General features: G+C 39.7%; 1 protein-coding gene across 1 annotated transcript; it reads left to right on the plus strand.

Annotated features, from left to right (window-relative positions):
- The first annotated feature begins 690 nt into the window (after nt 1–690).
- LOC137674576 (E3 ubiquitin-protein ligase RBBP6-like) lies at nt 691–9778 on the plus strand. Its single transcript, XM_068420037.1, has 3 exons — nt 691–856; nt 8969–9068; nt 9691–9778. Exons 1-3 carry the CDS (start codon nt 691–693, stop codon nt 9776–9778), a joined length of 354 nt encoding a protein of 117 aa, XP_068276138.1.
- Nucleotides 9779–10478: the final 700 nt, after the last annotated feature.

Here is a 10478-nt window from a genome sequence, read left to right on the forward strand (position 1 = left end):
AGTTGGTGAGCCATGCAGACAAGAAGTTCCATTCGTAAGTGATACCTGTGAGTTTCCTAAAGACAATATCCATTTCAGGCAAGAGGAAAAGAACAGTATCCTAAAGTGTATTGCCTTTTATGCGAGTACAATGAAGGAAAAGTTAATCTTTTCCAAACGTGAAACTCAGTAAGCAGTGTAGCACGTTACCAAATGTTACCAGTTATCTTTCCAAGTCTCTTTTTACCCTAAGCTTGTATCTGTGCTTCAGGTTTTAATTCTGTATTCCTGTATTTATGGAGGACACAGAATCAGATGTATTGATTAGAATTACAGCTATACAAATGCTATCCTGACTACAGGATTATTGCTGTCATTTATGTGTTCATACAGACCAGTTCTCTATCATCAGCTACATCAGCAGTGTTTGAATGGTCATGTTTTCCAGCCTTCTTGCACAAAATCCTAAGAACTGCTTTCAGGTGACATTTCTACTACTATTTTTAGTCAATAGTAGCCCATTTCGTATTTTGGCACATTCATGGCGAAATGTGTTAGATATCTGAACACAGTGCTTGGGCTTCCACAAAGAAACACTGTTCTAAAGACTATGCTGCTAACATTTTTGTTATTTCTCTGTCAGATGACTGATTTTTTTTTTCACTTAACTAAACTTGCAGGTTGCTGAGCAGGCACTGCCTGGCCCCAACCATGTCGTGTGTCCATTACAAGTTCTTCTCCAAGCTGAACTATGATACAGTCACCTTCAATGGTCTCCACATCTCCCTGGGTGACCTCAAGCGCCAGATCATGGCCCATGAGAAGCTGAACACGGCCAACTGCGATCTGCAGATCACCAACGCGCAGACCAAAGAAGGTGTGTGGGGACAGCGGGTGCAGGGCCTCGGGGACCGCCTGGCTGGTGGTGTTGCAGACCGCCCAGCAGCAGCCATGTCCTGCGGGAGCCACACTCTGCTCCTTGTGGCTCATCCCCACATAGCATGAGTCAGCCTGGGGCCCGTCCTGCCAGCGTGCAGGGGGACCAGGAGGGCAATTGGTGCCAGGGATTAAGCGAGGTGGGAAGGGATAATGCGATTGGGCCATGATCGGCAGGTGTGACTTGTGTTGGGGGCCTCACAGAGCTGTTCTTTTCGAGCTGCTGTTCTGACAACTGCCTTCAGACCTGTGTTTTAGACGTGGAGCTACGCATAGAATACGAGGTTGATTTGCAACGTATAGTGCTTACAAAAGTTTTGGTTTCTTGCAATAATTCTAGCTAAAATGATAAGAAAATGTGGGAGGGTATCCTACAATACCAAACTTTCTGGCGGACAAAGCTGAAAGTGATGAAAATAGAACAGATGGCTAATTTGAAGAAAAAAAAAGTGGGTTTTGTGACTTAATTTTGTCTTCAACTTGTTATACCTCATTGCACTGGAAGTCTAGTTTTGTGGCTGTTGCAGAAACTGGAACATTTAGGATCAAGAGTGTATCTGTGAGTTATAATCTATGCAGACCCTTTAAAGCCATGTTGCACATGAGTGTTCTATCTAAATTTTACTTTCTAATTTCTTGTTAATATAAGTTCTTTTCTACACCAAAGACATTGTCATTCAGATGCCATTGAGCATCACTTCATCATTCATTTCAAACCCTTTTTTTTTGTGGTACTACGTGTTAACCATGTCAGGGCAGTACCGAAGTTTTATCGCAGAACATGTATGCTGAATATACGTAAGAAATGTTCTTAAAGAAGTCATAAATTCTTTTAATTCTAATAAATAGTGCTTGATTCTCAGAGATGATAATGGTTTCCTATTCCTTGGTATGATATTTCAGTTTGGTAATCTGCCATCTTGATAAGTTTGAATGTGATTAAAGACTTTGGGACATGACTTTTCAGAAATAAAGACTTGTAAAGTGTTTTCATTCCTTAAGCATTAAATTTTGCTGTGGTTCTGTGGCACTCTTACAACAGTCTTTTCTTTAAAATGTGTACTAGTGGGTTTTTTCCTCTTCCTGTTTCATGTATTAAAACTTAACCAGAATAATATGTTCGCTGTGGTAACTGTGACTTCAGCCCTAGCCTTTAAAGTGGTTGGACCTAAAGCTCACTGTTTATCTGCAGATATTTAAACTGGTTTTAGGAGAATGTCTGTGAAGACACTTAACAGCACAATGTTAGGGGTCTTATGGATGCCATTGGATTGCGTGACATACGTAGATAGACATAGATTTCAGAAGTCTTGAATTTTTCTAGTCATATTGAATAAAATTGTCAAGAGCTTTTGAAAAATGTTTCATTTGCTTGAAGGACTTTTTGCTGCGGAAGGGTCTGTGAATTTTGTCCTCAGTTGCTAATGTACTTTCAGCTTCACAAATGCTAGCAGGCTGAATGGCCAACTGGCTGACATCACTCCTGTAATAGCTGGACCTGGGTAAAACAGAGCCTTAAAACCAGGATGTTGGATGGTAATAAACTGTGATGGAGTCCAGCTATTATCACCAGAAGAAAAAATGTTTTGAAATAGGCCAAACACATAGGTTCTGTTACAACAGGTGGGGCCCAGAAAGCAAAGTTTTAGAAGAAAAATTTATGCTGAGCAATATGTTACCCCATCAAGTGTTACTCTAATACCCATAATGCCAGTTTTACAGAGTGTGTTGCTTTGTTTTTGTACATAATCAGAATCCAGGGAAGAAAAAGTACCTGCTTCACTAGGTTGTGTTAAATGTGGTGTTGCCTAAAGGTGAAGTTAAAGAAGGAATATATTTCTTACTTTAAAGAGCATCACTCTTGTTTAACAGTGACAAGATCCTCCTCTAGGTAGGCTGTGTTGCAGTGTTACCTTTGTAAAATGAGTATAAAATTTTAAACTTGATATATTAGTGACACAGATGCTTATTGAAGCTTTACTAAGGGTGTTTTCCATGTGAAAACGCCAAAATCCCCCAGTGCTTTTCAGAGCAAAGCTAGAGAATACATTTCAGTGTAATATATATGTATGCCAAAGTTTTGGTTTATATGCATAACTGTGAATTTCAGTTTTTATTTATCAGATGTAGATGCTTAAACTCACTTTCAGAAGATAAAGGAAAAAATTAGACCAGGATATTCTGCCTAAATGGGATATTTGGAATTCTTACACGTGGACATAAAGTATTGTTTTTTTATAACTTTGTCTCTGCAGGAGTCCTGACTAAATGTTGAAATTATCTTGGAAAGAACAAAGTGACCCTTGAGTGAAGGTGGCCTACTTGTTCAGATTCTTCGGAGTACTATAACCTTTTACAGTTCAGTAACTGTTACTTTTCATAATGGAAATCTAGTAATAGAAGCAATGCTAATATAAGATAAAAGTAAACAGAATTTTAAATATCAGCAGAAAAAAATGGTATGATGGACTCTAGAAGATGCTGGGAAGGCAAAATGGATGGCCGGGACCTATCTGGAAAAGGGGGCAGGGGGGGAGGAGTGTCCGCTTCCATGCTTACTATAGAGGCATGTTCTATAAAGGCAGAAGTCCCTTTAAAAAGCCTATACTCAAGAATGATGCATTCAAACTCTCCTCCTTTTAATTTGATCTGAATTTCCTGACCTGTCTTTTATAGTAGATGTTCAAGAAGGACAGGGAACTGCTACAGAGAGTCCAGCGCAGAGCCACGAAGATGATTAAGGGAGTGGAACATCTCCCTTATGAGGAGAGGCTGAGGGAGCTGGGTCTCTTTAGCTTAGAGAAGAGGAGACTGAGGGGTGACCTCATTAATGTTTATAAATATGTAAAGGGCAAGTGTTAAGAGGATGGAGCCAGGCTCTTCTCAGTGACATCCCTTGACAGGACAAGGGGCAATGGGTGCAAGCTGGAACACAGGAGGTTCCACTTAAATTTGAGGAAAAACTTCTTTACGGTGAGGGTGACTGAACACTGGAACAGGCTGCCCAGAGAGGTTGTGGAGTCTCCTTCTCTGGAGACATTCAAAACCCGCCTGGACGCGTTCCTGTGTGATATGGTCTAGGCAATCCTGCCCCGGCAGGGGGATTGGACTAGATGATCTTTCAAGGTCCCTTCCAATCCCTAACATTCTGTGATTCTGTGATTCTGTGATGTTCTCACAATATTGTGGAAGAGCTGCAAACTCCAGAACTTGGGTTTCTTGAGTACTCTTTCCTGCCCTGTAACATTCTGACTCCAAACACTTGGACAATGTGCTATTCTGCTTATCAGGCAAAATACAAAAAAATATAAAACCAAAAACAGGACTCTAAACTGATCTTAGATTAATAGTTTTAAGGAAGAATAGTGCTCTTGTAAGACTGTCTCTTGAACTCAGAACTTAGGGCTTGAGTTCAGTGTTGCAGCCTGCACTGGACAGTTTTAGTAATGCTACGATGTGATGTCATCAAAACAAACTCCTGCTTACTCTGAAATCATTAGGCCTCACAGCTGATGTCTGTCTGTCTCCTGGAATGTCTTCAACACTGTACAAACTTAGCATTTGAGAGAAGACATTTAAGCAACTTTTAAACCTTGCCCTTCACCATGCCATTTTGTGTTGCAGTGCTAGGATGGGGGATTACTTTGGTTGCACCTCAGAGTGCAATTAATTCTTGGGCTGCCAGGCAGCAGGATTATGTAGAGCTTTCAGAAAGGAGATGGAGTTCCTGTTTCCCTGGTTGAGTTGAGGGTAAGTCACGTGGGTACCATGATGTTACCATGGAGCTCACACACTGTCTGGGAGTCAGCTGCTCTGACTCTATCACCAGCAGGTTTGGGACCTCCTGGGGGTGTGCTGCCAGCTCCGTTAGTGTCCGTTGGCCAGGTGCTTCAGGCAGGCTCAGTTTGGGTCATTCCCACATTGTCTCCAGCATTGCTTTTGCTTTCCCAGTCACACACTGAAATGGCAAGCAGTGTCAATAAGACACTAAGACATTAGGAGGTCTGTATAATCAGATTAATGATTGAAAGTATGTTAGATTTTATTGGCTCATCCTTTCAAAGCAATATAGGTGCTCTTTTGGAGCACAGTACTGTATGATAATAATGCAAAGGAGAGTTTCATGAACTGTTTGGCCTACTGAACTAGCTCCTTCAAGAAACGACAATAGACCAGATGTAGATGAGATCATTGGTAGCTATTCTGGTGGAACCTGAAAATCCAGAAGGAGTAGTCGAGTCTATTAATAAGATGCTTTAAGGCAGTGCTTTCAGTGCCAGCTACATAGATGATTTATTTCTCACAAAAAGTGTGCAAGTGGTGTTGATTAGAAGAGAGTGAAAAAGTCACAGAATGAGAAAGCATATTTTGAAGCACGCGGGAGAAAATGTGTTCTTGGGAGTTACCCTGTTTTCCGGTAGAGACAGTCTGGCATGTTAGTAGCCATTTTCATCTCTTACTCTGCAAATCCTTCCCCCAGTAGCATAATAGCTGGTTAGCAAGGCATCTGAGCCTAATAAAGGCTTTTCTTCCTCATTTCACATACAGGCTTGCCTTCTGATGACTTCTGTTCTGATGAGCTGCTGTACTTTTTTACCTGGGTGAAAATACTCTAGATGGTGCTCAGAGAGGTGCATTTGCAATGCTGTCAGACTCAAAAAGAAGGTTTAAAGCAAGCCATAACATAAAGTAGGAACTTTTTTCCATGACTTGTTCATAGCATACATATGACACAACCTATTAAACCTGTCAAATTTTCAGAGTTTTAGATTAATTTAAAAATGGGATTTTTAAATTGTGCATTAAATGCGAAGCAGAAAAAACTTCAGATCATAACCTGAGATGTTTGTACTTTTCTGCAGGAAGAAGGTTGTGGACACTAATGCAATTGTTGATTTAAGATTTTTAAGTCATACTGACTTAAGTCAGTATGAGGCAGCAGTCAAAGTAGCTCGTTTAACTTGTCTGCCTCCATTCATGCCTTGAAATACTCCTTTCCCTTGACTCTTTCAAGCATACGTTTTTCCTGTAGAACAGATGGCAAGTTTTAGACTGTTAGGTCTCTTCCACTCTTGACTTTAATATAACATCCAAATCTTCCTTTGCTGTTGCAAGCTTTCTGAGTTAATTGAATCCTTATTTGTAATCACAGGTCAGATGATTGACAAAAGTCCAGTAGCCACTTACTGGCCATCACTGACAGTAAAAACAGGTTTGTGCTGTAAGGAAGTAGGAATCAGCAATGTTGTTACCTCCAGCTTTGTTGAACATTTCTGTTGGAGCTCTGCTTGGACAAGTGTGAAAAGTCACCTGTTGAGCTTGCTGTCACTGCTCACTTTGCTGCTCATGGGGAACAGGTTCCTGCTGGGAGATGCCAGTTTAGTCTGAGAGCTGTTAGACTAAGCCGGCATCTGTTAAATTCAAATTGAGCAAACAAAAATTTCTAGGGACTTCAGAAATAGCACTATAGTCCTTTCCCAGTAAAAAAAAAAAAAAAAAAAGTTAACTTTTTAGTCTACATTGTTTGACTTCACCTTTAATAAAATTTCATTACCAAAATGAATTCAATTAATTGAGGCAAAGGAAAAAGAAATGTATTAAAGCCAACTGGTATCAGGTCCCTTCACAGAACTAACTCAGCACTGTACTCTGCTGTATGTAAACACTCTTCCACAAATTCTCTGACACGGTGACCAAGCTGGTGGGATACTTCAAGTACCAAATACAAATATGTGCCGGGATAAGTGTCCTATATAAAAAAAAAAGCTTTTACTTCATCAAGCTATTGTCCCTCTTCAGTTGATCCATTTAAACATGTACTGGTTGACTTTTCAGGTGAATTCATTTTTATATCAGTAGGTTACTAGATGGCTGAAGCTCTCTTCACTGTGCACTTAGCAAGCGGATTGAAAACAAGCATATATCAGTACATTATACATATATATATATGTCTATAAACATGCTAGGATAGTCGTTTTAGAAGGGAGATACCAATGCTCTTCTAATGCTCAATGAATTGTCACAAAATACTAAAAGAGGTCTTACTCCTCTTTTTGCATCATACACCTGCTGTGCATGTTCAAATTGACCTCTGCAGGCTTGCATGATTTGTGAATAAATGCATTGGTTGCTGTCTTCTTATAGACAGTCTCTTTCTAGGAGAGGTGCTGCCACTTGTAATTTTCTGTAGAACTAGCACAATCCTTAGTTTGACACAGGCATAGCAAACTCCTGCATGTTTTTGAACCACTGTTGCTTATCCTGTCTCTCAGTCCAGTGGTTTGTGATCTGGACCAGAAAGAATACTCTGTATGACTCTGTTGAACAGGTAGAAACAGCTGCTTTGGGCTTCTAGAACAGCAGCTGGAACATCCTCCCAGTTGTTTGCCTGGGCCTCAGCACTGTTCGAGCTCCTACTCCATCAAAAAGTCCCAGTGCAGGCCTCTCTTGACAGGTGGCTGTGTAATGCTTAGGTTTTCCTTCTGAGAAGGGCTCTAGTTGAGCCCCTATCTGGTTTCAGGATATACGACTTCTGTAAAAGCTTCTCTTTTCGTCATCAGTAGTCCTTTCTCCTACAATTTGAAACTACGCTGATGTCTAGAGGGAGCTTGCTGTTCCATTTCCCAGGGGAAGATCAGGAATTAGTTTCAGCTAAATGATTCCTCAGTTTTCTGAAGCAGCATACTGTCATTTGGAAATAGAACTAAAACTTTCATTTTGTGGTTGAGATAGTGTCTTCTGGTAGGTATGTTCTGGTCTAAGAGAGGTTCCTGCCCATAGGAATAATATACTGAAAAATGGAGCATAAATTGTGAAATATTCCTATTTTGTGTGTGATCGCTGAGCAAAACCACCCTGACAGATCTTGACTAGATATACAGCGTCTTCAGTTTTCAGACCATCATTCTAATTTGATCTGCGAAGGTAAGGCCTTTTAGCATTTAAAACTATAGGCAGATCACAGGGAATGGCTGCTGATAGTGCTTTAAAATCTTTAGTCACATCCAGCTTGTCTAAGTACAATATAAAAACCATTCTCATGCAGAGATCTTTGCATTTTAAGCTTACTCAGTGCAAGTGTCTCAGGTAGTTAGGTTTTTTGTTTGGGCCTTATGTCAAAGGTCAGAAGGCTTTCCTCCTTTTCAGAAGCTGAACATTGTGTAAGCCGAGGCAAAGCAGGGGTAGCTTCAGGCGCACGCGGTTTATCCAAAGGCTTTTCAAGGCTTCTGTCTTCATAAGTAATTTTGTTTGAGTTTCTCTGCTCTGCAAAAAGGGAGTAGAAAGAATTCACGTGCCTTTGGTTAATTCAAACTCAATGATGAGCTTAAGAGAGGAGATACCACTTTAGTTGTAGCCCATTCTGCACTCCTTGTGAAAGCGAGCTCAAAGACCCCCCAAAACTTCTGTGAGCCAAAGCACTGCCTGTTTTGTTTCCATTTAAATGTAAAGCCCTGAGCGGCTGAGAGTTGTGGATGTTGATGGATTAAGCTCCAAGAAATAGACAGAGATGGCAGGCTCTCTTCTGTGTTCTGTCAGTCTTGAGCGCTAGTGCATACGTGAATCGTTTTTAGTTTAGAGATATGAAAGCAGTGGCACAGAGTTTTCATGCTTTAGCTAAGTGCTGTTTTGTAGCAGGGCGAGCTGGTCAGACTTTAGAATCTGGTTTATGCAGGTGAGACTTTGCTGTGTTTTGTTTTTCTCCAAAGTTCTATTGGTTTTGTGGCCTAACAGAAGCAGAAGGAACTTAAGCTAGATCAGGAAAGAACCTCACACGTTAGCAGACTCTCCTTTGGTGACCTTTGAGACCATTTATTTTGCTATTGGCATTCCAACTATTTTAAAAGAACGAAAAAGAAGATTTTGCTGCTTGTGTTTGATTCTCGAACCTGAAGGTTTCTTGCATCTGTTAGTGAGACGATGAAAGCGCAATGTTACGTATAAACTTTTGCTTTTACGTCTGTAAAGGGATTCTCTGAAGTGCCATGTAATTCCATATTAATATACATTCTTACAAATTGACTAATGTTTTTTTCTGTATTTCTGTTGTTTTCAGAATACACAGATTATAATACCCTCATTCCTAAGAACACATCAGTAGTGGTTAGAAGAATCCCTCCCAGAGCAGTTAAAGCTACCAGCAAGACAGATGTTATGTGAGTATCCATCAAGCATTGTATGCCTGAACATAGTAAATATCTGAACACAGTGCCTGGGCTTCCACAAATAAACACTGTTCTAAAGGCTGTGCTGCTGACATGTTTGTTATTTCTTTGTCAGATGACTGATTTTTTTCACTTAAGTAAACTTGCACTTGGACATGTCTATATGATCGTCACTGTTCTTTCTTAGAAACTTTCTTAGTACTGCATCTGGTACCTATTTGTAATACTAGGGATATACAGATTGGCTAAATTTGCCTTCATGTTTTGATGGGTGATTATTTAAGAACACAAAGCTGTAGTACAGGCTTCATATTTTTGATAATTAAGTAGTAAAGTCAAAATAGCTGAGGACTTCCTCTCACATGCTTGTGTTCTCTAACTGTAATTCTTAGAGTAATTTGTGATAAAGTAGAAATGAGATTTTGGGGAGTTTTGTTAGTTGCACTGAATGTACCAAGAGGGAACTGTTTATGTATAGGAATAAATTTCCACATTCACTAGACCATCAGAACATAATGTTTTGATGTTCAGGTTTTATAATCTGATTTTACTGCTTTATGCTGGGTACAAATGCTTTATTTTAACTTATAATCACCTTTATGTCTTCTTGTAGAAGTCAAACTGAGCCAGGGAGCAGAACATCAAAAGCAGTATGTAAAAATACAATCTCACACTTTTTTCTTCTCAGAAAGGGTCAGTAGACATTGGAATGGGCTTCACAGGGAGGTGGTGGAGTCACCATCTCTGGATGTGTTTAAGAAAAGACTGGACATGGCACTTAATGCCATGGTCTAGTTGACGTGGTGGTGTCAGGGCAAAGATTGGACTCGATGATCCCAGAGGTCTTTTCCAACCTGATTGATTCTGTGACTCTGTGATTCTGTGATTCTACACACTGCACTTAATTCTAAACGGAGTAGCCTTGTATTAATTTTCCAAACATTAACTTCATCTATTTTCCAGTAAAACACAGTATATGTTGTAAATAAAATGTATTTGATTCAGCCTAGTAAAAACTGAGTAATGTCTTCATTTGCACAGTTCTAATGTGAATATTGGTGTTTGTGCCAAGTGATACATTGTATTTCATATGGAATATGCTAGAATATTTCCTGTAGGACTTTGTGTTGTACAGATAATGTATGATCATTTTTAGATCATGTAGATTCAAGGTTTGTCCGATTGAACATAGTGCCATGTTCTACATCTGTCTGTCTCTAGCTAATAATATGTATATTTGTACAGGTTGTTTTGTGCTTTTTGTTTCTTGCAATAAAAATTGTTTGGAGTATATTTTTTGCCATTTTGAGAGAGAGAGTTTAGAGGACAGCTGTTCAGTTTACATTGTGAAATTTTAGTCTACGTTTTTCAACAACTTAAGACACAATAAGCAGTGCTTCA

The sequence above is a fragment of the Nyctibius grandis genome, chromosome 30 (assembly GCF_013368605.1).
Source record: "Nyctibius grandis isolate bNycGra1 chromosome 30, bNycGra1.pri, whole genome shotgun sequence".
In the NCBI taxonomy this organism is placed as follows: domain Eukaryota; kingdom Metazoa; phylum Chordata; class Aves; order Nyctibiiformes; family Nyctibiidae; genus Nyctibius; species Nyctibius grandis.